The sequence below is a fragment of the Macaca mulatta genome, chromosome 14 (assembly GCF_049350105.2).
Source record: "Macaca mulatta isolate MMU2019108-1 chromosome 14, T2T-MMU8v2.0, whole genome shotgun sequence".
Taxonomy (NCBI): Eukaryota; Metazoa; Chordata; class Mammalia; order Primates; family Cercopithecidae; genus Macaca; species Macaca mulatta.
The window spans coordinates 111,185,368-111,211,500 of record NC_133419.1 but is presented as its reverse complement, the minus strand read 5'-3'; the positions used below and the strand labels follow the sequence as shown (position 1 = coordinate 111,211,500).

The 26,133-nt window shown below is 42.4% G+C and overlaps 1 protein-coding gene across 1 annotated transcript in view; it reads right to left on the bottom strand.

Moving 5' to 3' along the window:
• The window catches only part of FDX1 (ferredoxin 1), a 35,043-nt gene extending 26,798 nt beyond the window's left edge, over positions 1-8,245 (bottom strand). Inside the window, exons 1-2 of the mRNA XM_015115633.3 lie at positions 7,861-8,245; positions 1,604-1,728 (exon numbers count right to left, since the gene is read on the bottom strand). Of these exons, the coding sequence (XP_014971119.3) occupies positions 1,604-1,728; positions 7,861-8,045 (310 nt within the window). The 5' untranslated portion in view covers positions 8,046-8,245. The remainder of the gene's footprint in view (positions 1-1,603; positions 1,729-7,860) is intronic.
• Between the last annotated feature and the right edge of the window lie 17,888 nt (positions 8,246-26,133).

The following is a 26,133-nucleotide window of genomic DNA, read 5'->3' as shown; positions in this document are numbered from 1 at the left end:
ACGAATCACCAGAGAAATGGCAATCAAAACCACAATGAGATACACCAATCTTGACTTCAAGACAGGTTTGAGTCTTAGCCCTCTCACTTCCTGCGTGTATAAACAGGGAAACTTAATTTCCATGAGACTCAGTTTCTTCAACTATCAAATGGAGAGCTAAAAAAAAAAAAAAAGTCTACTTCATTTAACATATGCTGGAATGTAGTATACACTCAAATTCTAGTTGTTATAATTATTTTAAAACTAGCAAAAAAAAAAATTAGATTTAGATATCCAAGGATATCCATGGTGGCTCATGCCTGTAATGCCAGCACTTTGGGAAGCCAAGGCAGGAAGATCTCTTGAGCCCAGGAGTTCAGGAACAGGTTGGGCAATGTGGCAAAACCCTGTCTCTACAAAAATTACAAAATTCAGCCGGGTGTGACGGTGCACCTGTAGTCCCAGCTACTAAGGAGGCAGAGTCAGGAGGATCACTTGAGTCCAGGAGGTTGAGGCTGCAGTGAACGGTGATTACACCACCGCACTCCAGCCTGGGTGACAGAGCAAGATCCTGTCAAAAAAAATTTTTTTAAAGATACTCAGCAAATATTATTGAGTGCCAACTCTCGACAAAGTCTACTGTACCTGAGTAACCTCATGGAGCCGTCTTTCAAAAACTAATAATCTAATAAGAGAGATAGCCATTCTCTCTAAAAAGGAAAACTGTTAAAAGCATTAACAAGGAGAGGTAGATTTAATAAATCATGGGAAAACCGAAGAAAGATAAATTAATTCTGATCTAGAAATGGTTCTTTAAAGGTAATGTGAACAGTGCCTTGAAAGAAGCAGAGTCAGATACACTCCTCGAACCTTATTCCAGACCAGTGGTTCTCAAACTTGAACATGCATCAATATCACACAGACAGCTGTTACAACACACAATGCTGGACCTATCCCAGACTTTGTGACTCAGTAAGTCTGGGGCAGGGGCAGGGGTGGCGGGTGGGGGAGGAGTGTCTGAGAATCTCTATTTCCCAGGTGACATTCATGCTAATGGTCAAGGAAACCCTCTGAGAACTGCTAATCTAGACACACAGTGCTTGAACAAAACTGACAGGTGATATACAGGGTATGCCTCAGGAAGTGTAAAAGGGCAGCTGCAGGAACACAGGCTTTGCACGTGTAGTTAAGGCATATGGTCAGAAGTCTAAAAATGAAAACTTTCTAAATAAATCACTTTCTAGGATAAGTTACCTTTCCTAGGAAGGTGAGCTGACATTCAAGATATTTAAGTACCCCTCTGTGCTAGGACATTTATTCTCTCTAACCTGGTATCTTTTAACTCTACTCCGTACCATCAGCTTTGCATCGCATACATAAACAGTAAGGTAATGAGGCCACAGCAGATTTCTGATCATGAGTTATTTAAATCTACAAAGAACAGAACAACGGTGTCACTCTATTATTATTTATAAACAAGAATATAACACTAACACATCCCTAATGTTAATATTTTACCTAGCATGCTATAGGTTAAACTTCTTAAAAAAACAAAACAAAACAAAACAAAAATTTGAAATCTAACAGTTTCACTTATGCATTTTAAGAAACGTTTCATACTCACCAAAGCCATCAATATCTAGATTATTTTCAACCACAACATCTAGCAGAGAATCACCAACTTTTCCTTTGGTTGTTAATGTTTCACCATCACGGTTTATAAAGTGGACTGTTATTTTATCTTCTGAGCTGGAAAAGAAAGCAGTCCTTTAGTATTTTTAGTAATTTCAAAACATAATTCAAAATAATCGGTTTAAAAGCCTATAAGGCCTTCAGAGTAGATGGGAACACAGGCGCCCAACACCATGCCTGGCTAATTTTTTTATTTTCATTTTTTGTAGTGACAGGGTGTCACCATGTTACTCAAGCTGGTCTCAAATTCCTGGCCTCAAGCAATCTTCTCAATCTGGCCTCCTAAAACTCTGAGATTACAGGCCTGAGCCACCATGACTAGCCGAAAGTATTTTCTTTTCTTTCCAAAGCTTATTTGGGAAGAAGGCAACACAAATCAAAGGCATCTATATCTACCCAGCTACCAGATAATAAGCTCTACTACCTTACAGGAAATGGCAATGACTACCTGGTCAAATGGCCTCAGTATATGTCTCCCTAATAGTCACAGTTATAAAACATTTGGCAATTATTATCACTCATGAACTCTATTTTACTCTCATACAAGCCAGTGCAATAGCTTGCACCTGTAACCCCAGTACTTTGAGAAGCTGAAGTGAGAAGATCGTTTGAGGCCAGGAGTTTGAGACCAGCCTGGGCAACAAGGCAAGATCCCATCTTCACAAAAAATAAAATAATTAGCCAGGTGTGGTGATGTGATCTGTAGTCCCAGCTAATTGGGAGGCTGAGACAGGAGGATCCCTTGAGCCCAGGAGGAGGAGGAGGCTGCAATGGGATATGACTGCACCACTGCACTCCAGCCTGGGCAACATAGCAAGACCCTGTTGTTTAAAAAGAAAAGGCCAAGTGTGGTGGCTCACACCTGTACAGGAGCACTTGGGGAGGCCGAGGCTGGGGACTGCTTGAGCCCAGGAGTTTGAGACCGGCCTGAGCAACATAGAGAGACCCTATAGCTATAAAAAATAAAAATAAAAATGAGATGATTGTAGGTGTGTGAAAAATAAAGGGCATGGTGGTATTTGCCTGTAGTATCAGCTACTCAGGGGGCTGAGGTGGATCACCTGAGCCCAGAAGTTCAGAGATGTAGTGAGCCGTGATTACACCATTGCACTCTAACCTGGCCAACAGCTCAAGGCCCTGTCTCAAAAAAAACACGTAAAAACGTAGTCACATGACTCTGAAAAACATGAATGTGTCCATAAAAGACTAGACCAGGGTTGTAGTGAGCTTTTAAAAAGCCAATCATGGCCGGGCATGGTGACTCATGCCTGTAATCCCAGCACTTTGGGAGGCCAAGGCGGGCGGATCACCTGAGGTCAGAAGTTCAAGACCAGCCTGGCCAACGTGGTGAAGCCCCGTCTCTACTAAAAATACAAAAATTAGTCAGACGTGGTGGTACATGCCTGTAATCCCAGCTACTTGGGAGGCTGAGGCAGAAGAATCGCTTGAACCCGGAAGGCGGAGGTTGCAGTGAGCTGAGATCACACCACTGTGCTCCAGCCTGGGGGGCAGAGTGAAACTCTGTCTCCAAAAAAAAAAAAAAGGAAATCATTCTGCTCTCAACACAGCAACTGCTGTGCAAGCGCTACATAGACTACTATTGCTGAGTGACGTTGTTTAATAGTTTCCTGCGTATTTGACATCTCATTTCAGTCCACATTGTATACTTACAAATCAAAGGGCCTAGAAAAAGTTTTTTATTTGTTTGAATCTGTAAGATAAATACCTCCTTACATGTTTTATAAGATAGTAGGTTAGCTATCAGCTGACTTAAATTTCCTTCACTTCTCACAAACATCCCTCCAAAACTTGAGAAGACATTATACTAGCAACTAGATCCTTATTCCTCCACCATTGGTCATTTTAATTTTTACCTCACACTTGAAAAGATTCTCTTCAACTTAAAATAATGAGTTGTTATTCTTACTACTACCAATAGATGGCAATAGCCCATCAAACAAATCTTTAATATAAGTAAAACTCAGAATTAAATAATTTCAGAGCCATCACTATCTTAAAAGTTACCAAGTCCAATGATCCCATTTCACAAATGAGGCAACTGAAGCCCCACTGGATAATGCCCTCCCTAATATTACAACACTGGAAAAAAAACCAGGATTCTATTCATTAAAACTCATCAAAAGGGTGTGTGTGTTCAGGAATGTTCCTCAAAAGGGCCTGCGCTCTCCAACTTCTTTTCACAGCCAAAAATGCTTTAAAACTAGTATTCCCACATATTATTCATGACTTTCAATATGAATAACTGCAATTTTTTTCAAAGTAGAATGACTGAGAATGAAAATACCCCAGAGGCAGGGAGACCACTTTGGAGGTTATCAAAACAGCATAAACTAATCAAGGACGGAGAACACAGTGACATAACAGACATCCAGGAGGTAGACCGAAAGGTTTTACTCACCATCTACTTAAGCTAAATTGAAAAGTGAAGAAGAAAAACACTGGGATTTCCGGCTCACGCAATTAGGTGGTACCATTTAACCTAGATTTAAGACAGGAAACAAAGGAGCTTTGGGGAAGACGGAAATCAGTTGAAGATTAGACCTGCTGAATTTAATAATGAAAAAGCCGGATAAGAATGTCCAAAAGCCAGATGGAAATAAGGGTATGGGTCTGAGCCCAGCAGGGAAGTCTAGAGATTTGACATCAATGAATGCCTGGTAGCTAAAGCTACAGGAAGTACATTAGAAAGAATTCCATCATTTATACACACTACTGAAAGCCAGAGGTTTTAGCGTTGTTGTTCTTCTGAAGCACTCTAGAGTTAAGCTTACAGCAAAGGAATTCAAAATCTCTTTTACATCAGCCTCCTCTTCTATAAAATCAGGACAACATTAATCTTACAGTTCTGACAATGTATGCAAAATATGTAACACATAGTAGAATTCAACAAACACTGATTAATAACTTTTATTTAAAGACCAAACCCTTTTGCTAAGAAGTCTAACCTGTTGGTCTGTATTAAAAGTCAACAGCCCCACAAAAAACTGCCAAGTAAGAGTATTAACAGGTTTACCAAAGAATAGGAGAGGAAGTGGAAACGAGAGAAAAAAGTAATTCTTCAGTTGAAAGAGTATGGAACCTAAGAGTCCGAAGATGTAGACACTATGCCGGGAGTGGTCACTCACACCTATAATCCCAATACTTTGGGAGGCTGAGGCAGGCAGATTACTTGAGGCCAGAGGTTCCAGACCAGGCTGGCCAACGTGGTGAAACCTCATCTATACTAAAACTACAAAACTTAGCCAAGTGTGGTGGCACGCGCCTGTAATCCCAGCTATTCGGGTGGCTGAGGCACGAGAATCGCTTGAACCTGGGAGGCAGAGGTTGCAGTGAGCCATGATGGCACCACTGCACTCAGGTGAAGAGTACACCAAAATCACCACTAAAGAACGTACCCATTAACCAAACACCACCTAAGCCCCCAAAACTACTGAAATTTTAAAAATAAATAAAAATTTAAAAAATTGTTAAGGCCGGGCGCGGTGGCTCAAGCCTGTAATCCCAGCACTTTGGGAGGCCGAGACGGGCGGATCACGAGGTCAGGAGATCGAGACCATCCTGGCTAACATGGTGAAACCCCGTCTCTACTAAAAATACAAGAAAATTAGCCGGGCGAGGTGGCGGGCGCCTGTAGTCCCAGCTACTCGGGAGGCTGAGGCAGGAGAATGGTGTGAACCCGGGTGGGGTAGAGCTTGCAGTGAGCCGAGATCGCGCCACTGCACTCCACCCTGGGGCACAGAGCAAGACTCCGTCTCAAAAAAAAAAAAATTTTAAATTCACAAAAACTTCTTGAGTTCTAGTCCTAGTTTTGCCAGCTACTTAATATGAAATTTTTATTCCCATTTACCTACCCTCCCTACCTCATAGAATTATCTTAAGAGTCACATGAAATAATACACGTGAAAGCCCTTTGCTACCTAAATCACTGCAAAATGTAAAGTATTGTGTCACTGTATTTTAGAGTAAAAGGAGTTTTTCTGACTCTCAGTTACTGATAGCTTATCGAGTTGTTAAACTTCAAACACAGAACTACAGTTTCTAGAACTGCTCTGCCTGTCCCTAAGAACTTTGTGCCATAACAAAGATGTTCTACACATACCTGCAATGTCCAATACAGCAGCCACTAGCCACATGTGGCTACTGAGTACCTGAAATGTGGCTAGTGTAACTGGGAGATTGAATCTTTAATTTTATTTACCTTTAATTATCTTAAACTTCAATAGCCATATGTGATTAGTAGCTACTGTATTGGACAGCACAAGTTTCATTAACACAGTAAGAACTGGAAAATCCAGTTGTAGCTCCAAAGTCTGTAACAGAAACGATAAGACCATGAATAGAAATTGTGCCAGGCCAGGTGCTGTGGCTCACGCCTGTAATCCCAGCACTTTGGGAGGCCAAGGAGGGCGGATCGCGAGGTCAGGAGATCAAGACCATCCTGGCTAACACGGTGAAACCCCGTCTCTATTAAAAATACAAAAAATTAGCCGGGCGTGGTGGCGGGCTCCTGTAGTCCCAGCTACTTGGGAGGCTGAGGCAGAAGAATGGCGTGAACCCGGGAGGCGGAGCTTGCAGTGAGCCAAGATTGCACCACTGCAATCTAGCCTGGGCAACAGAGCGAGACTCCCTCTCAAAAAAAACAAAAAAAGAAAGAAATTGTGCCAATAAAGAGGGCAGCAGGATTATGAGGAAATAGATGTGCTCCCCTTTAAGACAACCTGACATATCCAAATCCAAAAAAACAAATTTGAGAAAGATAACTCCCAATTATTACAAAAACATTCATATTCCCTTGTACCAGTTACACAAGTATGTTCAGTATCTGTCCCAATTTACACAATTGTCCAAAACTCATCCATTGTATAACAGAAAGCAAGGCACCCACACAGATCAAAGGCAGGGAAGTACAGAGGAAACAGGAACAAATAAATCTGGCTTGCCTTCTTCCTGATTTCCCCCAAAGTTCACACAACAAAAATGTATGGAGCACCCACTAGACAACGGGATTAGTGAGGAAAAGATGACTGAAAGTCTTACACCCTACTCTCAGAGAGACCTTCTCAAGAAGAAACTAGAAAAAGCAGCATATAAATCCAACATACTCTCCCTCTAGTTCTCTATTCCTGCTACCCTACATTACGAGGTCAAGGGGCTGTTGAGAGATCTGCTTTATATAAATCGCCACCATGTTTCTAGCCTCCTTGCTGCTAGAAATCATGTTTAAATTTTATCTCTAGTATATTTAGGGAGTGTCTTTGAAAAACAAATATGCCCAAGAACCTAAAACTTCAACACATTTGGGGGAAATTGTTCACATCTCTTAAAATATTTAAAACAAAACCCTCTCAACATTGTGAGGCTAGGAGACTGCTGCTGCTGCTGCTGCTACCACCAAGTGGCATTTACCGAGCCCTATGTGCCAGACACAAGACTACCCGTATCGCTGTATTAACTCATTTATTCTTCAATTAACCGTAGGAGGTCTAAACTGTTATTATCTTCAACTTGCAAATGGGGAAACTGGGTTCCTAAGGACTGACGAAGTTAGGCACGTCAGACAATCCGTGCCAAAGGGAAGTTTCAAGTCCCGGCGGATTACTTCAACGCAGGGGCTTTCAACACTTGAGCAACTAGCAAAGGGCCTACAGAGCAGCAGAGGTTATGGGCTTGGTGTATTCTACCTGGACACCCCCTGACAAAGACCTGGGACCCAGGTGTCCTCCCAAAGCAGGGCAAGGCCGGGAAAGAAACGGCTGGCAGGAGTGTCAGGCCAGGACAGCAGCAGGGGAGCCTGTCGCGAAGGTCACTGTCAGTTTCGGGCAGAGCAAAGGTCAGATCCCAGACAAATCACACGGAGAACAAGCACCAGCAAAGTCCCGGCTTTCCTGTGGGCACGGGAGGCGCTGGGAAAGGTAGCTGGGCGTCCAGAGTCCCCGATTCCCGCCGGGAGTGGGTAATACGCGAAGGAACTTTGCGGTGCGACGGAAGGGAGGCAGCGACGCCACCGAGCAGCAAAACGGAGCCGCGAGGGCACCCCAGAAGAGCGAGGCGAGAGGCAGGCCTCCGGGGTGTGGGCCCGGCGCGTAGAAGGCGGCGGAACCAGACTGGGCCCAACCAGCCAGACGCCACCCACCGGGGACCCCGGCCCGTGCCCACATGGCGCCCTACCTGCTCCGCGCCCGCGCCGACACGCTCAGCGGCCGGCTCGCCCCGGCTCTCCCGCCCGGCCCCCGGCTCCTCAGCAGGCCGCTGACTCCAGCGCAGGACCCAGCGTGGTGCAGCCACCGGCCGGCCGGGCCGCCGAGTACCGCAGAAGCGGCGCGCAGCAGCCGGGCGCCCCCAGCGGCAGCCATCGCCCGCGGTCCGGAACTGCCGGAAGCGACGCAGGCCGCGGGCTGCGGCCGCGAGAGACTCCAAAGAGGCGGGGGCCGCAGCTGCAGCGCAGACGCCAGAGGGCCGTGGCGAAGGGCGCGGGGCTGGAGTGGCGGAGAGGCCCCACTGGGAGCAGCGCGCCGAGGCCCCGCGTGCCTTCCGGGTGACCTATAAAGACACTGGCGAGCAAAGTGCGGCCCCGCCCCGCCTCTCCCGCCCACGCCGCCAAGTCCCACGGGGCGGGGCCAGCGCAGGGGACCTTTACCTATCCTCTAGGTTCCGTCGTAAGCTGGGTGGTTTCTTAGCGCCCAGAGTTGCCATGCAGAAACAAAATATTTTAAAAGATAGCTGGACGGCTAGCGGAAACCAGTTAGCTAGACCACTGTGTTCTGTTCCGTGTTCCCCCAACCCCCAGCCGTTAAAAAAAGAAAAAACTGGGAAATTGTGTCATCTTAGAGTCAAGTTAGAGCAAAAGTGAATTCTGCGCACTGTAAAACAAGAACGGGGAAATTTTGAAAAATCTCAGAATGCTATTATACAAAGAAATAATTATGACTGTAAAATTGTAAATGACAATAATGAATAGGCTTGGGGCTGCTGCAGAGGACAGGCAGCCATCCTAGACCTTGACTGGCAAATAAATGCTGAGTACATGAAACCCACGAGACTGAACAGGAAACTTTGTGATGAGCTGAGATTTCTAAAAGAGTTTCACAAAAGCCAGAAAAGATGAACTAACTTTAAAAACACTTTATCATGGTTAATATGTTGTGGGAAATGCATGGGCTTTAAGGTCAGAAATAGCAATGTTCAGATCCAAGGTCTACTACCTTAGAGATCTGAGACCTTGGAAAAATTATTCTCCTAGAGGATCAGAGTTTCCATAATTTTCAAACACAGATAAGATGTTCCAGCCTTCAGGGCCATTCCGATGTTAAACAAACACGCAAAACATACAGTGCGTCACAAACCAGGAAGGCTACCACTTCCTGGGCCTTCCTCCATCAGGGTACTCATAAAGAGGCTAAAGGCCAAAGTCAAGGGGATATTGCAGATATGCTAAACACAATCAGATACTTTTTTTTCTTCTTTCTTGGCATGGAGCCTCTCTTTTGTCCAGGCTGGAGTGCAGTGGTGCGATCTCGGCTCACTGTAACCTCCGCCTTCCAGGTTAAAGTGATTCTCCTGCTTCAGCCTCCCGAGTAGCTAGGACTACAGGCGTGTGCCACCACGCCCCACTAATTTTTGATAATTCAGAACAAGAAAGTGTAAACCTGAGTAAAGTCTCTGCGGACAATGTATGGTGCTTTCTCGAACCCAATGGCAGAGAGAAGGCAATGGCTCCTAATTGCCTCAACTCTTTGGGTAAAGAAAAATCTGCGAAGGGCACAGCAAACCCTGACAAGTAATCTTGAAGAGGAGGTTGTAAAAGAACAGTTAACTTTTTTTTTTTTTAAATAAGATCAAACCTCCAAGGTCAGATGAATTAGTTGTAGGAAGAGAATTGGAAAGAAAAAAAAAAAATGTAGACGTTCTCTCTTCTCTCAGCCCTCCTGTAGCAAATACAGTTTCAACTCCTTTAAGGCACTTGACAGTTTTCTGCTTTGTAGAGTAGTTGTTTGTATACATAGAGTAGTTGTATGTATAGTTCATCTTAATAACTCCGACAGCACCAGCTACAGGATCTTGAACATATCAAGGGTCCAATAAATATTGGCGAATAAATTAATGTTATGTAATTTCCATTAATAATCATCAGAATTCATTAAGCCTGTATATGAAGATTAAAGATAGAGGAAATGTTCTCCAGGTTTTCAAAGGTGGATGAGGGGTAATGCCAAAAATCGCAAATACCAGTAGTCAGCAGAATTCCAAAAGGGATTTGTAAACATGGTCATGAATACAGATAAAGCAACATGGAATTACTGAGGACGTGCTTTTGCTTATCTGTTTGCTTATTGTTTTCTTGTCTATAAAACTCCCACCCCTCCATTCCCTTTTTTTTTTTTTTCTTTTATTTTCTTTTTTTCCTTAGAGATGGGGTTTTGCCATGTTGCCCAGGCTGGTCTGGAACTCCTGAGCTCAAGCAGTCTGCCCACCTCAGCCTTCCAAAATGCCAGGACTACAGGCGTGAGCCACCATGCCCAGCCCATCTTTTACTCCTTTCGAAATCCATTCATTGTTTAAAGACTTTTGTCTTATTCTGTTTATGATGCTATAACAAAATACCACACAGACTGGGTAATGTGTAAAGAACAGAAATTTCTTTTCTCACAGGTCTGGAGAGTGGGTCGCCCAGGTGCCAGCCGGTTTAATGTCTGATGGAGAGGCCCATTCTCTGCTTCCGAGATGGTGTCCTGTCCCAAGATCCTGTCCTGTTGTCCTGATATGATGGTGTCCTCACATGATGCAAGAAGGAAGGGCAAACATGCCTAATTTCCTCCAGTCCTTTTATAAAGGTGTCAATCGAGAAAAATTATGAGACAACTCTCAATCATTTTAGGAGATTGATTTGCCAAAGTTAAGGATGCACGCCCAGGAGACAGTTCTATGCCTTTTCTGAAGATGATTTTGAAGGTTCCAAATTTAAAGGGGAAAAGGTGGGATTTTGAGAAGTACCTAATTTTCATGTATGAGGGGGATAAGGAAAAGTAGTCATTCATGCCTGTGTCTAGCTCAGTGAATCTGATTTTATATATATAAGATGACATAGACAAATGGAGCAGAGGAAAAATGCAGGACATCTACATTTTTACATAAGGTAGCATAGACAAAATGGGGCAGGGGAACAATGAGATATGTATTTGTGTCTGGTGGGCAGCGGGGTGACTGCATCTGTAAAGATTATCTATCCATTTACATTGCCGTGGTGAAATTTTAACAGAACTACCTTAAAAGATCTTGCAGCTCCCTAGGAATTTTCTTTGTGGGCAAAATATGGAGGAGGCATGTAGCTTTTCATCTTGCAGCCATCTTATCTAGAAACCAAAAGGGGGAGGCAGGTTTGCATGACCCAGTTCCCAGCTTAGCTTTTCCCTTTGGCTTAATGAGTTTGGGGTCTCAAGATTTAATTTCCATTCACATTTTCCCTTCTTTTTCTTTAAAGTCTTTTGGAGAAAGCATTTCAGAAGGAATACAGCTTTCTGACCTAGGTTGCTTTTTCTTCCTTTTCTTTTGGCCTGGTTTCTCCTCACTAGGATGGTTAACTCCTGGAGGTTCAGGTCCCATGTTGCTAGGAAGGCTCATTCCTAAGATGTTATGTACCATGAAGATCTAAAAAAAAAAAAAAAAAAAGTGGGAGAAAAGGAAAAGAAAAAAAATACACACACACACACACACACACACACACATATATGTATATATGTCCCTAGACCAGATTTATAGCAACAAATAGGAAGCAAACCTGGAAGGTGGGTCAGGTTATATTACTGCCTCCTCAATTACAGCAATCCCCTGGGCAATCATTACACTAGACCTTTCAGTGGTGTGTAGACTTATTTGCAAGCACATACCATAACAACACCATAAGCAGAAACAGGACAGAACAGAAATTATTATTATTATTCCTATTATAAGCAACAGCTTCTGCCACCAACTTCCCCAGGATGCAAACCAATCGCTCAACCAATTGATGAGTGAGGGTTTTGGATCTGACAGGTTGGCTATCTGACTTTTCATATCAGTCATAAGTCGGGTTATGTTCTTCGATTCATGTGGAATATACACACAACATTCAGTTTTTATGGTGGTGCAGGCCCCCCCGCTGTGTTGCTGGGAGTATAAAGCATGACCTCATTGTTTAGCAACGACATACTCATCTGGCTATCATTTAGGGCCTTCTTGGTATAATTCATTAAGGCATCTATATGCCATACAACGCTTTTAGTACCTACCTTCAATCTTCAAGTGATCATGCCACTGGAATACTGAATGTGTCCAGTGAGATCGTAAATGAAAAAGGCTTGCTGGTTTGGGCAGGGTCTGAATTATTCATCCTTGTTCTTAGCATAACCTAGGGAATATTGTCCTAATCACCCTGGAGGTGCCCACAGCCATAAGTTAGTACCACACAGCCAATACGTCCCATTTGGTGCTAGCTGATAAATACCTAGTTGCTACAGCCAATCAGTGACATGCCAGTCAGTGTCTTGTAATATGATAATGTGGTCACAGCGTTCTCCTTGTATCCACCCCACATTTCTCGTACTGTCTGGTCATAAATCCTTGGTGTGGTTTCTTTGTTCCCAGCATTTTGGCTGAGTTGGCCAAATGAAAGGGTGGGCCAGATAAATTCATACCAAATTTGCATTCTTCCATTTTGAAATGGGCTGTTGTTTGGGGCATAGTTACCACCTTTTGTTTTAGTTGTGGGGGATGCTAAAGTGAGAGCTAATGAGCTGGTCCTTTCCATTGAAAAACTTTCCCCATCTTCCTTGTTCTGTTATGCCAGCACTAAGAATACCAGACCATTTCTGTGATGTAATAAATTTTTGGTATTCTATTCAGTCCTAACCTTGGAAGGAGGATACCGACCATGGCAGGCCAGGGCCACTGGAAAGAGGCATAAGTCTGCATATCCAGCAGGTGTCCTTTTGTAATCTGTCTGCATAATCCTGAGTCCATTGTAGAAACAGGTTTGTTTCATTGGAGTCAGTGGGTGGCAATGGCAAGAAGGTGTAGGGATATAGGGTCAATAATAGCAAGATTGTAAAATTCATTTTAGCTACTAAAAGGATGTTTAATCAGACAAGGCAAGTGTCCTGTTCTTATAAGACAGCAGTTGCCAGTAGCTCTAGGACAATAATTGTAATGGTTATTATACGATAAACATAGGCATTCTTTTGTATACAGGCCTGGTCCTGTGTCTTGGGGTTAAGCCATCCACAACAGCTGTCATCTGCTTCTATTCTGGATTGAAGGTCGATGTTTAGTGAACTGGAGGTGAAGGTCTTTGATGGGAGTTTACAGTCCACTCAGGAGTTTGTGTCTTTTTAAGATGAGAGATGTGAATCCATGAGGCTGTACCCTCTAATTTTGCTGCACGTGGATTAGTTAATAGCACCTAGTATGGGCCTTTCCATCGAGGTTGAAGAGAATCCCTTATTAAATGTCTTTTTCAATAGACAAAATCTCCAGGCTGCAGATCTTGACCAGGCACCTTATCTTCAGGGAGCGCACTGTGAAAGGAATTCTTTACCAAGTATTGGCTTTTTTAAGATGATAAATGAATCCCTCCCAATATTGCGATTTATCTCCCTTGAGAAAAGTTGGATTGGTTATTTTCATTCCCATATATATGGGCCTTCCGGTTATAATTTCATAAGGGGACAGTTGATGTTTTCCAGGAAGGGTGAATTGGAGGATAAGCAGCACTAGGGGGAGTGCTTTGGGCCAGGGGAGGTGAAATGCCTCTGTGAACTTAGCCAATTGTGTTTTATTTATTCCATTGGTCCTCTCCACCAGGCCTGAGGACTGGGGATGGTAGGCACCCTGAAAATGTTGAAATATGGCCAAATTTTACAAAGATTTTGAAAAATCTGGCCAGTAAAGTGAGTTCCCCTATCACTGTGAAGTTCACAGGGGACTCCCCATAGTGAAGTAATTTTTTCTAGTAGGATTTTTCCAACTGCCATGGCTGTTGCTTGCCTGCAGGGAAAAGCTTCAACCCAATGGGAAAACATGCAGACTATTACTAAACTATAATATACTAGACTATACCGATAACCTTGAGATGATGGCAGCTGGATAAAATCATGCTACCATACCTCAAAAGGTCCAGCTGGAAGGGGAAAATGACCCTGGACCCCATGGAGGGGTTTTCCTGGGTTATATTTGGGACAAATAACACATCAAGGGTAAACTTTTTGTGCCACTGTGAGGATGGTTTCCAGTAACATTGCTTACATCAGGATATAATTTTATCTGGATTCCAGTGGGTTAGGTTGTGAACATATTCCATAAGGGAGACCTGACATCCCATTGGAATAATGGGTTTATTATTAGGTCCACACCATATTTCAGTTTCGGGAGACAAAAATCCCCCTGCCCGTTTCCAGGTAGATTTCTCTTTTGTAGGAGCTATGTTCTGGGTTTCTTTCAACATGTTTTTAAGTGTTTCAGGCTTTATGGCCATTTCCCAAATTAGGGCTCATGGATCAAATGCTGCTCTTTTAACTGTGGTATCAGCCAATTGGTTACCCCGACCTTCTGTGGTGTCTGAGAGTGACCTGGGATTTTTATAACTGCCAACGTTTTGGTTTTAGAATGGCTTCTAACAGCTCTGATACTTGTTGTCCATTTTTTATGACTTGCCCTGAGGAAGTTAAAATATCCTCTCTCTTTCCATAGCCTCCCAAAGTCATAAGCAACCCCAGAAGCCTAGCACTATCAGTATAAATGTTTGCAGCCTTGTCTCTTGCTAATTGACAAGTTCAGATCAGGACAATCAATTTGACCACTTGAGCTGATCTGACTTGGGGAAGAGGACTGGCTTCAATTACCTCTAGTAAGGAAACCACAGCATATCCTGGTCTAAAATTTCCATTCTCTCCTCTTAAATAAGCCCCATCTGTACACCATTCTATCTCAGCATTATCCAGTGGCATCTCCTGTAGGGCTGTCCTGGGTGTGAGAAATAGGTCAGTTACCGGAACAGAGGCATGACGGGTTTTGTTGGAAGGGCCCAACAAGAGTGGCCAGGTTAAGATTATTACAGTAGCAAATGGTAATATTGGGAGATGATACAAGAAGAATTTCATAAGAGGCTAACCAGTTGACAGAGAGATGTTGAGTATGATGAGAGTTTAGAAGGGTTTCAAGAGAATGCAGCACAAAAATGGTAAAGGAGGAATCCATATTTGTTTCTTCAACAGACTTGTAGAGAAGGGCCATGGCTACTATTGCTCTCACACAAGGAGGCAGCCCTTGAGTCACAGGTTCCAGCTGTTGGCTATGACAGCCTCTAGGTCTCTGCTGATCACTGTTTCTAGATGCAGTACCTCTGATTTCATGTGTGAAAAGGGAGAAAGGCAATTTGTAGTTTGGGTGCCCTAAGACTAGGGTATTAGAATTTCCTTTATTTGTTGTACAACTAATTTTCCCTCTGGAGTCCACATGATGGGATCAGGTTGTTCAATTTTTAGGTATGCATACAGAGGTTGAGCTATAAGGGAGAAATTTGGTATCCAGTTTCTACAATAGCCTGCCAGGCCCAAAAGTCCTCTAAGTTGATTCTTGGTGGTGGGCATTGGGAAAGCTAAAATTCCTCTCACTCTATCAGGGTTAATACTCAGTCCTTTGACTGAGATAATATGCCCCAAATACATAAGTTGTGGTAAGCGCAGCAGCAGTTTGTCTTTAGACACTTTGCGTCCCTTGGTGGCTAACTGACTAAATATAGACTATCTTCCAGAGAGGAAGACAGTGTGTCTGAACAATGGAGAAGGTCATCCACATACTGGATGAGTGTTGAGCCCTGGGGAAAAATTAATCCTCTAAATCAACTTTTAATATTTGGGAACAGTAAACGGGACTTTCTGTGTACTCTTGGGGGATTACAGTCCACGTATATTGCCATTCTTTCCAAGTAAAGGCAAACAAATACTGGCTGTCCAGACCTACAGGAATACTAAAGAAAGCACTGCAGAGATCCACAACTGAGAAATACTGACTGGTGGTGGGTATAGCTGATAGAAAGGTATGTGGGTTGGGGACTACTAGGTCTCTAGGTATTATATTTGTTATTACCCTCAAGTCCTGTACAAATCTCCATCCTCTCCCACATTTTTTTTTAACAGGGAACACAGAGCTGTTGCATGGGCTTGTGGAGGGAATAATGAGCCCCTTTTTCAGATCATCTTATATGATGGGGCAATTTCATCTATGGTTTCTTGTCATAGAGGATATTGTTTAAGGTTGGGTAGGGGTTTCTTTGGGTTTATCTCTACCTTTATAGGAGTGGCTGAGAATATTTTCTCTATATCTGTATGTGACTGAGACCATAAGTGGGAGGGGACATCCTTGAGTAAGTGTCCCGCTTCTGGGGTTAACAGGAAGATTGTGGAAGCCAAAAGGAGTTTTACTGTTTCCTGCTCTTTATTCCAATGTCCTCTCTTCTCCCCTAATATTTCCTTCTCTGTCTCCATTTCACTTTCCTGGTCACAAGATGACGTTTTAACATTACTAGTACTAAATTGTGGTACATTGTCAGGACATTTTTGAATTTGGTATTTTTGGTCTCCTGGCTCCAATTCTTAAAAGAGTTCATTTTTTGATGAAAAAGATAATGCCATAATCCCATGTGGGCATTATGGATGTTGAGGAGATCCTGGCCCAAAAGATTGACAGGGGCCCCAGGGCATATTAGAAATGCTTGGGACAGACTGTGCCTGTCACACTTAGAGCCTGTGGCGGGGGAGCTGAACCCAACAAAATGGTAAAGTATAGGCTTGGACTTAAAACATGAGACAGTTTTATTTAGCCACACCCACCATGTTAATTCTTTCATTACTCAGAGGAATGGGGTTTCTAAATAAGGTGGGATTTATAAGAGACGTAGTTGCTCCTGTGTCAATTAAGGCAGTTGTAAGCTCATGGTGTATTATTATACAAATCTCTCCCAATTTCTTTGTCAGGGTAGGCTGTTTGGAGAGGTGAAACACCTGAACTTCCTCGGAGCACCCCTAGTCTTCCCAGCTCGCTGAGTTGCACTTACCTGCCTTTTCTTTCGTTTCCCTCTAAGGCAGTCTCTTTTAAGGTGTCCTGGTGTCTTAACGGTGGAAACAGACTGGGCGGGAAGAGTTCTTAAACTGAGGGAGCTTAAAGTCTTTCCGGGACTGAGAGACTTGAGAAGTTAATTGCTTTAGCTGTGAATGCATAACTCAGGCAACCTTTTGTTTTTCGTTTTTTAGCATAGTGCAGGATAATTGGTCAGCTAAGTTAACTAGTTCATTAGTTCTGGCCGTGGCCCAATTTGTCATGTGGCATTTTACAAGGGTGGCTAAATCATCATCTAGTCCATTTAAGAAATTTGCACTTGGCCAGGCGTGGTGGCTCACGCCTGTAATCCTAGCACTTTGGGAGGCCAAGGCAGGTGGATCACCTGAGGTCAAGAGTTTGAGACCAGCCTGGCCAACATGGTGAAACCCCCATCTCTACTAAAAATACCAAAAAAAAAAAAAAATTAGCCAGGCGTGGTGGTGGGCACCTGTAGTCCCAGCTACTCAGGCGGCTGAGGCAGGAGAATGGCATGAACCCAGGAGGCGGAGCTTGCAGTGAACTAAGATCGCACCACTGCACTCTAGCCTGGGCAACAGGGCGAGACTCCATCTCAGAAAACAAACAAATAAACAAACAAAAAACTAAGACACACACACGTGAGCCTAGGCTTGTAGAGAGTCAAGATTATTAATATCACTGTCTGCCACCTCCACATTTTGTCTCACTGGAAGGTCTTCAGGTGCAATAACATGCATGGAGCTGTCATCTCCTATGATAACAATATCTTCTTCTGGAATCCCTTCGAAGGACCTGCCTGAGGTTGTTTTACAGTAAACTACTTTTTTATAATTACTCTAAAATAGTGATAAAAAGTCAGTGAAGTAGGTTTATTTACAACAGCATCACCAAAACTGTGAGTAATGTGTTGCACTATAATGATGACAGCTACATCATTAGGTGATTGAAATTTTTCAGCTCCATTAGAGGAGCTAAAAATGGTAGCCTTATGGGACCATTGTTGACCAAGATGTCATCATGCAGTACATGGCTGTATTTTTAAGACAATAAAAACTGATAGAGCTTATTGCCATCAGACCCTCACTAAACAAAGGCATAACTCAGGGTGGCCTCAACAGCCAGAATGGAACTGAGGCTTCCATTCAACGGTCTAAGAACCCAATCCTGTCAACAGTCACCGGAGTGAGCTAGGAAACTGATCCTTTCTCACTTGAGCCTTGAGATGACCCCATCCCCAGGTGACACTTTGATTGTGGCCTATGAGGAAAACCCTGAAACAGTGGATCCAGAGAAGCTACGCCAAATTCTAACCTCCAGAAACTGAGATAATAAATTCGGTTTCAAATTGTCAAGTTTTGGAGTAATTTGTTAAGCAGTAATAGGTACATAGCAATGCAACATTCTTCAAGAATAGTGAAATGGAACCCAAAGGATGGGGCAAAGAGGCAAGAAAAAATGATATGCAAAAAATTAGCAAAAAATGATATGCAAAAATTAGGGTAAATCCAAGCAATGACCAATTAGAAAATAATGACAACTACTATATTCTCATCAGAGGATTTTTTTAAAAAGCAAGATAGAACTATATTACTGGACCCACATTCATGTGGAACAGGAACGGAGTAACAAGAGCTCATGAGTGTTATTGGCAAGACGCTTTCTCCCTTTCCTCCTTTTAATAATGGAATACCATGAATTCTAGTGGAGCACATGGCTTACCAGACGGAGACCATCTTTCCCAGCTTCTGCTACAGATAGGTGTGTTCCTATAGCAAAGTTTTTGCTAATGGGATGCAAGTAGAAGTGATGAATGCAACCAGATAACCATTTAACAAGAAAGCTACTTGTTTTCCTCTCAATTGTCTTTTCCATTGGCTAGAAAATGACAACTGGAGTGATCACATGAGATCCGAAAATGAAAGCTAAACAAGATGGCAGAGCCAGTCCACCAGCCTGGGTCTTTGCATGACCTCATGCAGCAGAGCCAGCCACCGCTGTGGAAGGCACAGTGCCCAAGCCCCAGCCTATTCTGAACGGTTGCATGGGAGAGAATAAACATTTCTCCTAGTTAAGATACTTATTTTAAAGTCTCCTTGTTACAGCAGTTCAGTGTCTATCCTGAAAAAGACATCATTTGAACTCCAAAAGAAAGAAGAAAAGGAGGGAAAAACATCATAGGAAAAGCACATATTTTAAAAAGCATGACATGAAAGGTTGAAAATAAGGCCAAATATATCAAAAGTAAGTAGGTTAAATGCACCAATGAAAAAGCTGATTTTCATTTAGGCTGAAAAAAATCTGACTCTACCACATTTAGGAAAGACATATCAAAAATATAAAGGCACAGAAAGGTTGAATATCAAATAATAGAAAAAAAAATACTAGGTAAATCCAATGAAAATAAAGCTAGTTTGCTATATTGCTGTCTGATTAAATGGACTTTCAAGGAGAAAATGCGTTATAAAGGATAAATGTGTTACTATGTAATGGTAAACATCTAAACTAACCTGGAATATATAGCAACTCTAAGCTTGCAATTATTTAATCTGTGTGTGTGTGTGTGTGTGTGTGTATGTACACATATATATGACAGAATTACACGGAAAAACAGACAAATATACAATCACATTCGGAGATTTTTTGACATACCACTCTCTGTAACAGATCAAACATTAAGTAAGGATGTAGAAAACTTGACACATATATTAACCTTTACTTTACAAATAATCCAATTCCCCAGTAAACATAGAGGGAACACTTATAAAAATGGGCAATGTACTGGGTAATAAACAAAGTTTCAGTAAGTCTCAAAAAATTGGTATCATAGCGACCACAACGTAGTTGAAATAAGCTAGAGTAAAGGCTATTTACCCACCTCCATTCTAAAATGTAAGTACTTCAGAAAATGGATAGAAACTTCCCAAATGGATTTATATGTGGGCTAACTACCCCTGAGCTCTGTAGAGCGTTCTGGTATTTTAAGGTTGGCGTATTATGTTTTCAGTACTATCTTGCACTGCAGCATGGAAACATGGATTAGTAGCTCTTAATTCATACTCTCATTATTAATTAATAAAAGTGAACTGCAGAATGTTATTTAAGTTTTAAGTCAGAAAAAATAGCCGGGCGCAGTAGCTCACACCTGTAATCCCAGCACTTTGGGAGGCTGAGGTAGGCAGATCACAGGTCAGGAGTTCAAGACCAGCCTGGCCAACATGGCAAAACCCTGTCTCTACCAAAAATACAAAAATTAACCGGGCATGGTGGCAGGCACCTGTAATCCCAGCTACTCAGGAGGCTGAGGCAGGAGAATGGCTTGAACCTGGGACGTGGAGGTTGCAGGGAGCCAAGATCCTGCCATTGCACTCCAGCCTGGGTGACAAGAGCAAGATTCTTGTCTCAAAAAAAAAAAAAAAGGTCTGAAACTTCTTTAACTCTACAATTTTAGAAATGTAGTATAGGCCGTGTGGGGGTGTGTGTGTGTGTGTGTGTGTATTTATTTATTTATTTATTTATTTTTGAGACAGAGTTTCGCTCTTGTCACCCAGGCTGGAGTGCAATGGCATGATCTTGGCTCATTGCAACCTCCGCCCCCTGGGTTCAAGTGATTCTCCTGCCTCAGCCTCCCTAGTAGTTGGGATGACAGGCATACGCCACCACGCCCAGCTAATTTTGTATTTTTAGTAGAGACAGGGTTTCACCACATTGGTCAGGCTGGTCTCAAACTCCTGACGTCAGGTGATCCGCCCCCTTTGGTCTCCCAAAGTGCTGGGATTACAAGTGTGAGCCACCATGCCCGGCCTAGGCTATATTTTTAATTTTGGAAATTTGAGCCAAACCATTTCTTGCCAAGAGTTTCCAAAGATCCAGTTTCACCAGGAGTAAGAAAACCACCCAGTGCATTTGTGCATCTATGTGTGAAAGTCCCAGTTGAAACAGATTTGGCATTGCCCTTCAGTGACAGCAGTGATTTGATTTTCTTGCCCATAGCTCAAAAGTTTTCTTTAGCCTCAGACCTGGACTAAGCCATCTCAAATGTTTATAGAATAACAAATTGGAATATTGTGCATCAAATTCATCTGTGATTCAGATGAATGTGTAGCATGTGGTGCTGTTTATTCCTTCCTGGCATGTTTTCATTTTAATATTTTTAGTATAAAACATGTAATAAGTGGACTTAAGTTTTATGTCCTTGCAAAATATTGCTACTGTGGCGTATTCATTGTCTATTGCTGCTGTAACAAATGTATTATTTTACAGTTCTATAGGTCAGAAATCTGCAACAGGCCTCGCTGGGCTAAAATCAAGGCATCAGGTGGGCTGTACTCCTTTCTGGAGACTCCAGGACAGAATTTGTTTCCTTGCCTTTTCTGGCTTCAAGAGGCTATTTGTGTTCTCAGCTTACTTCCTCTATCTTCAAAGCCAACTAGCTAGTCAAGTCCTCCCCTCACATCTCCCTGACCCTTCTTCTGCCATCGTCTCTCTCTGACCTCAGCAAGAAAGCTTCTCTGCTTTTAAAGGCTTGTGATTAATTTGGGCCCAGGCTGATAATCCAAGATAATCTCCCATCTCAAGGTCCCTACCCTGAATCACATCTGTGAAATCCCTTTAGCCATGTTAAGTAGCATATTCACAAATTTCAAGGATTAGGGCATGGACATATATGGAGACCATTATTTTGCCTCCAGTACATCAAACAAGTTCAGCATTGACACTAACCACGAGAGAGTCCTTTCTAAGGACAGAATTGTAACACAAATATAAACAATTGTGTATTTGTTCATTTTTCCACTTTCCAGGCTTTTTCTGACACCTGTGCATTAATTAAGGTTTCAAGACTTTCTTCAACATACACATTAGAAATAATGTATGTGATGCCTACCATAGGTACTATGTCCAAAGAGTCTGCAGTCATAGGAAAATTTTCACTAACAAAAGAATAAATATAATAATAGCTGCCATGTGTTGAGTGTTTACTGTATGCCGTGCATTCTTCTAGATGCTTTACATGTTTTGATTTAATTTTTTTTTTTTTTTTTTGAGACAGTTTCGCTTTTGTTACCCAGGCTGGAGTGCAATGGCACAATCTCAGCTCACCACAACCTCTGCCTCCCAGGTTCAAGCGATTCTCCTGCCTCAGACTCCCAAGTTGCTGGGATTACAGGCATGCGTCACCATGCCCGGCTAATTTTGTATTTTTAGTAGAGACAGGGTTTATCTATGTTGGTCAGGCTGGTCTCGAACTCCTGACCTCAGGTGATCTGCCCACCTCAGTCTTCCAAAGTGCTGGGATTACAGGTGTGAGCCACCATGCCTGGCTGTTTTGACTTATTTAATCTTCACCAAAAACCCTATGAGGTGGGGATCAGCATCCTTAAAATTTTACTGATGAGTAAACTGAAGCACAGTGTATATTTAAAGTAAATGAGGTTTGGGGTGTTACCAAAAGAAATGATATTAGACAGCCTTTGGTATAGTAGTTTTTATAACATGTAACCACAGCAGATATAGTACATATTTTATATAGCATTCAACTCCTTAAAATTGATTTATTTAACTTAGAATTAAGAGGACAATAGAATGGAATGTACACATTTCCATTTCTTTTAATCTGAAAGAAATGCTTCTGCTGGTGTGTGCGTGTGGAGAGAGAGAAAGAGAAAGAGAAACGGGGAGAGAGGGAGTTTAATTAACTTGATATAAAACAAAATTTCCTCCAGCTCTGTTTCTCATCTTGTTTCTGCCATTCTGCTCAAAACACCAGATATGTGTAATGTCACCTTTGGAGTTTATTAACATGCAGTTATTAATTTGGAGTTACTAATACAAAGGATGGATAAGAGCCCAACAATAAAGAAACTCCAGTTAACAGTGCTGGGAGAGTTAACAGTTCAAGGCCAGTGCTCACGAATGCACCATTTCATCTCTCTGGTTTAAGATTGAGTAATTTAAGATTGAGCAATCGCCAAGCTTCCTTGAACTTGGCCGACAATATGCTTTGGATTACAAAGTAATATTTTGCTTTCAATGCCAATTGTTATTTACAAGAGGTTTTAAATATTAACTGTGAAGCTTCCTATTTGGGGGACACTTTGAAGAATCTATTTCTGTCAAAACTCACCTTAAATTTCAACTTCTCTTTCTTTAAAAGCTCTTCATGCAAATTAAAATCGCTCTGCATATCATTTTTCCTATCAGATTAGTTAAAAATCCAACATTTGAACACATTGTGTTGATGAGGCTGTTGGAAAACAGGTGCGCTGATATATTGCTAGTTGTGCAAAGTAGTCTGAATTTTGTTGAGAGCAATATGACATTTTTATAATGCACAATTTAATTTACTCTTTAACCTAGGAATCTGACTTCTGGGAATTTATTCTACAGATCCACCTGTACATAATACAAAATGATGTCTGCACAGTGTTATTTATTTGCAGCATTTTCTGCAACAGCAAAATGTTAGAAACAAGTGTCCTTCTTTAGAAGATTCATTCAATAAACTATGGTTCTGCCCCACAGTTGAAAAATATGAAGCTGAAAAACAAAATAGAGAGAAGGTGGCTCACTGTGTACTGATGTATGGTAATTTCCAGAATATATTATTAAGTGAAACAAGTAAAATGTCTAACAGGAAAAGGGAGAAAATTAGAAAATTTATATTTATATCTTTTGAACTTGGCATAGAATAACACTGGAAGGATAGATAGGAATAAGATGGGAGCAGGAAAAAGGGTAAACAGGTAAGGTAGGGAGCTGGACTCTTCATTGTGTCACTTGTGATAGTGTTTTAAATTTGGGCAATGTAAATGCATTGTAAATGAAGTGTGAGACCAGTCAGGGGTCTGCATATAAATCAAAACTAAACGCAACAAAATAAGTGAAAGTTTCAAAAGAAAAAAGATTCCTCTTTCTATGTGTCACAGATTTTCCTAAGCATGTTGTATTTTGTAATAATCATGTATATGAACTCATTCAGCAAGGCAGGAGCAAAGGGGGCAAATGCAACAGTCTCTTAATGGAGAAAACTTAAAGGCTGGGTATGGTGGCTCACACCTGCAATCCCAGCACTTTGAGAGTCCCAAGCGGGAGGATCACTTCAGCCCAGGAGGTTGAGATCAGGCTGGGCAACACAGGAAAACCCTGTCTCTACAAAAATTTTTTTAAAATAGCTGAGTGTGGTGACATGAGCCTGTAGTCCCAGGTACTCGAGCGACTGAGGCAGGAGGATCACTTGAGCTGAGGAATTTAAGGCTGCAGTGAGCCATGGTCATGCCACTGCACACCAGTCTGGGCAACAGAGCAAGAGCCTATCTCAAAAACTTAGAGCCAGCATGTGAGAAAAAACTAGATTTAGGAGATCACAAAATGATATATTTCCTAGCTAGAAGGTTCTAAATGATACTTTGTCATTTTTATAGATTAAGAAACCTGAAGCCCAAATGTTAAATGACTTACCATATTTACTCAGCTAATTTATGGAGAACAAGAGTAGAATCTCAGGACCCTTGATTAATGATCTCAGTGTTTATGTTGTTATACCTTATTGACGCTCTATATATTAACGAATAATAAATCACTCAAATGAGGTAAAAATAACATGTGTAAACTCTTTCAGCATTTTAACAGACATTATCTATTTTGACTATCATAGTATTATGATGATAAGGTAGTTGTCTTAGTCCCTTTTGTGTTGCTATAACAGAATACCTGAAGCTGGATAATTTATAAAGAAAGGTTTATTTGGTTCATGGCTCTGTAGACTGAGAAGTTCAAGGGGTGCGGCTTCAGCATCTGCTTGGCTTCTGGTGAGGGCTTTTGTGCTGGGTCATAACATAGGGAGAGGTCAAGAGGGAAGCAGACACGTGTGAGGATGCAAAACACTAGAGGCAACCTCACTTTTATAACAACCTGCTCTGGCAAGAACTAATCTATTCCTGTAAGAACTAATCCAGGGGAGGCCGGGCACGGTGGCTCAGACCAGTAATCCCAACACTTAGGGAGACTGAGGCAGGTGGATCACTTGAGCTCAGGAGTTGGAGACCAGCCTGGGCAACATGGTAAAACCCCATCTCTACTAAAAATACAAAAAATTAGCCGAGCGTGATGGCTTGTGCCTGTAGGCACAGCTATTTGGGAGGCTAAGGCAGGAGAGTCGCTTGAACCCAAGAAGTGGAGGTTGCAATGAGTCTAGATTGTGCCACTGCACTTCAGCCTGGGCAACAAGAGCGAGACTCTGTCTCAGAAAAGAAACAAACAAACAAAAAACGGAACTAATCCAGGGGAGGCACAGCAAGATGGTGAAATATAATGGAAGGCTCCACTGATTGTCCCCCATGCAAGAACACCAGTTTAACAACCATCTACGCAGGAAAAGCATGTTCATAAGAGCCAAAAATCAGGTGATCCCTCATAGTCCCTGGTTTTAACTATTCTGGGATTCACTCAAGACAGTGGCAGAAATATTAAAGGGAAATATTAGGGAAAGTTATAGGAAATAGTCACAAACCTTTTGGAAGGCCAAAAGGTTACATAGCTTGTAATAATTGAACAGGCTGAAGGCAGCCGGTTCTTACCTTAGAGCATTAGGTCATAGGGTAAATACTAGGGGCAATAGAGGCTTCCCCAGTTAAGTCTGTTTACCCTACCTCCATTAACCAACCTTTTACCCAGATGGTCCTCTCACGGGGGAGGTCGACCAGGGATATTGCCCCCTAATGGTTATTTACTTTAGACCGATGGGTACCTGAACTTTAATCATTCATGGAACTATGTTCTTAACCATGTTAATTACCCTCAAGTGTGTTTACTCAAAGCGTTTGTTGTTAATTCCATACTCAATAAATGCTTTCAGTGTGAGCTGCTCACAGTGTGAGCTGCTCAGGTTCAGCTGCAGCGACAAGCCTCTCGGTGTGCAGGCAGTCGGACGCTCAGCAGGACTGGCAAAACAGAGTATGTGTGTGTGACAGTACGTTTTATTCATCTGTCTTTTGGGTCAGGGTCTGCGGGCAGACCCCTGCAGCTAATGCCCTCTTGTGAGGAGCAATACCTCAATTGGTATGAGGCACAATACCACAACTGGTGCCCCATGTGAGGAGCGCTACCTCAACTGGTACCCTCTTGGGAGAAGCAATACCTCAACTGGTGCCCTCTTGTGAGGAAGTGTGAGACCAGTCAGGGGTCTGCAGAAACAGACTCCCCACAGTTGGAGCCCCTTGTGAGGAAAGCTGCAAAGGAAGTGTGAGGACCACCCTCATGAGGAAAGCTGTGAAGGAAGTGTGCAGGAAATGTGACGGACCCCCCAGGAAAACGAAGGTGAAAAACGGAACCACGCAG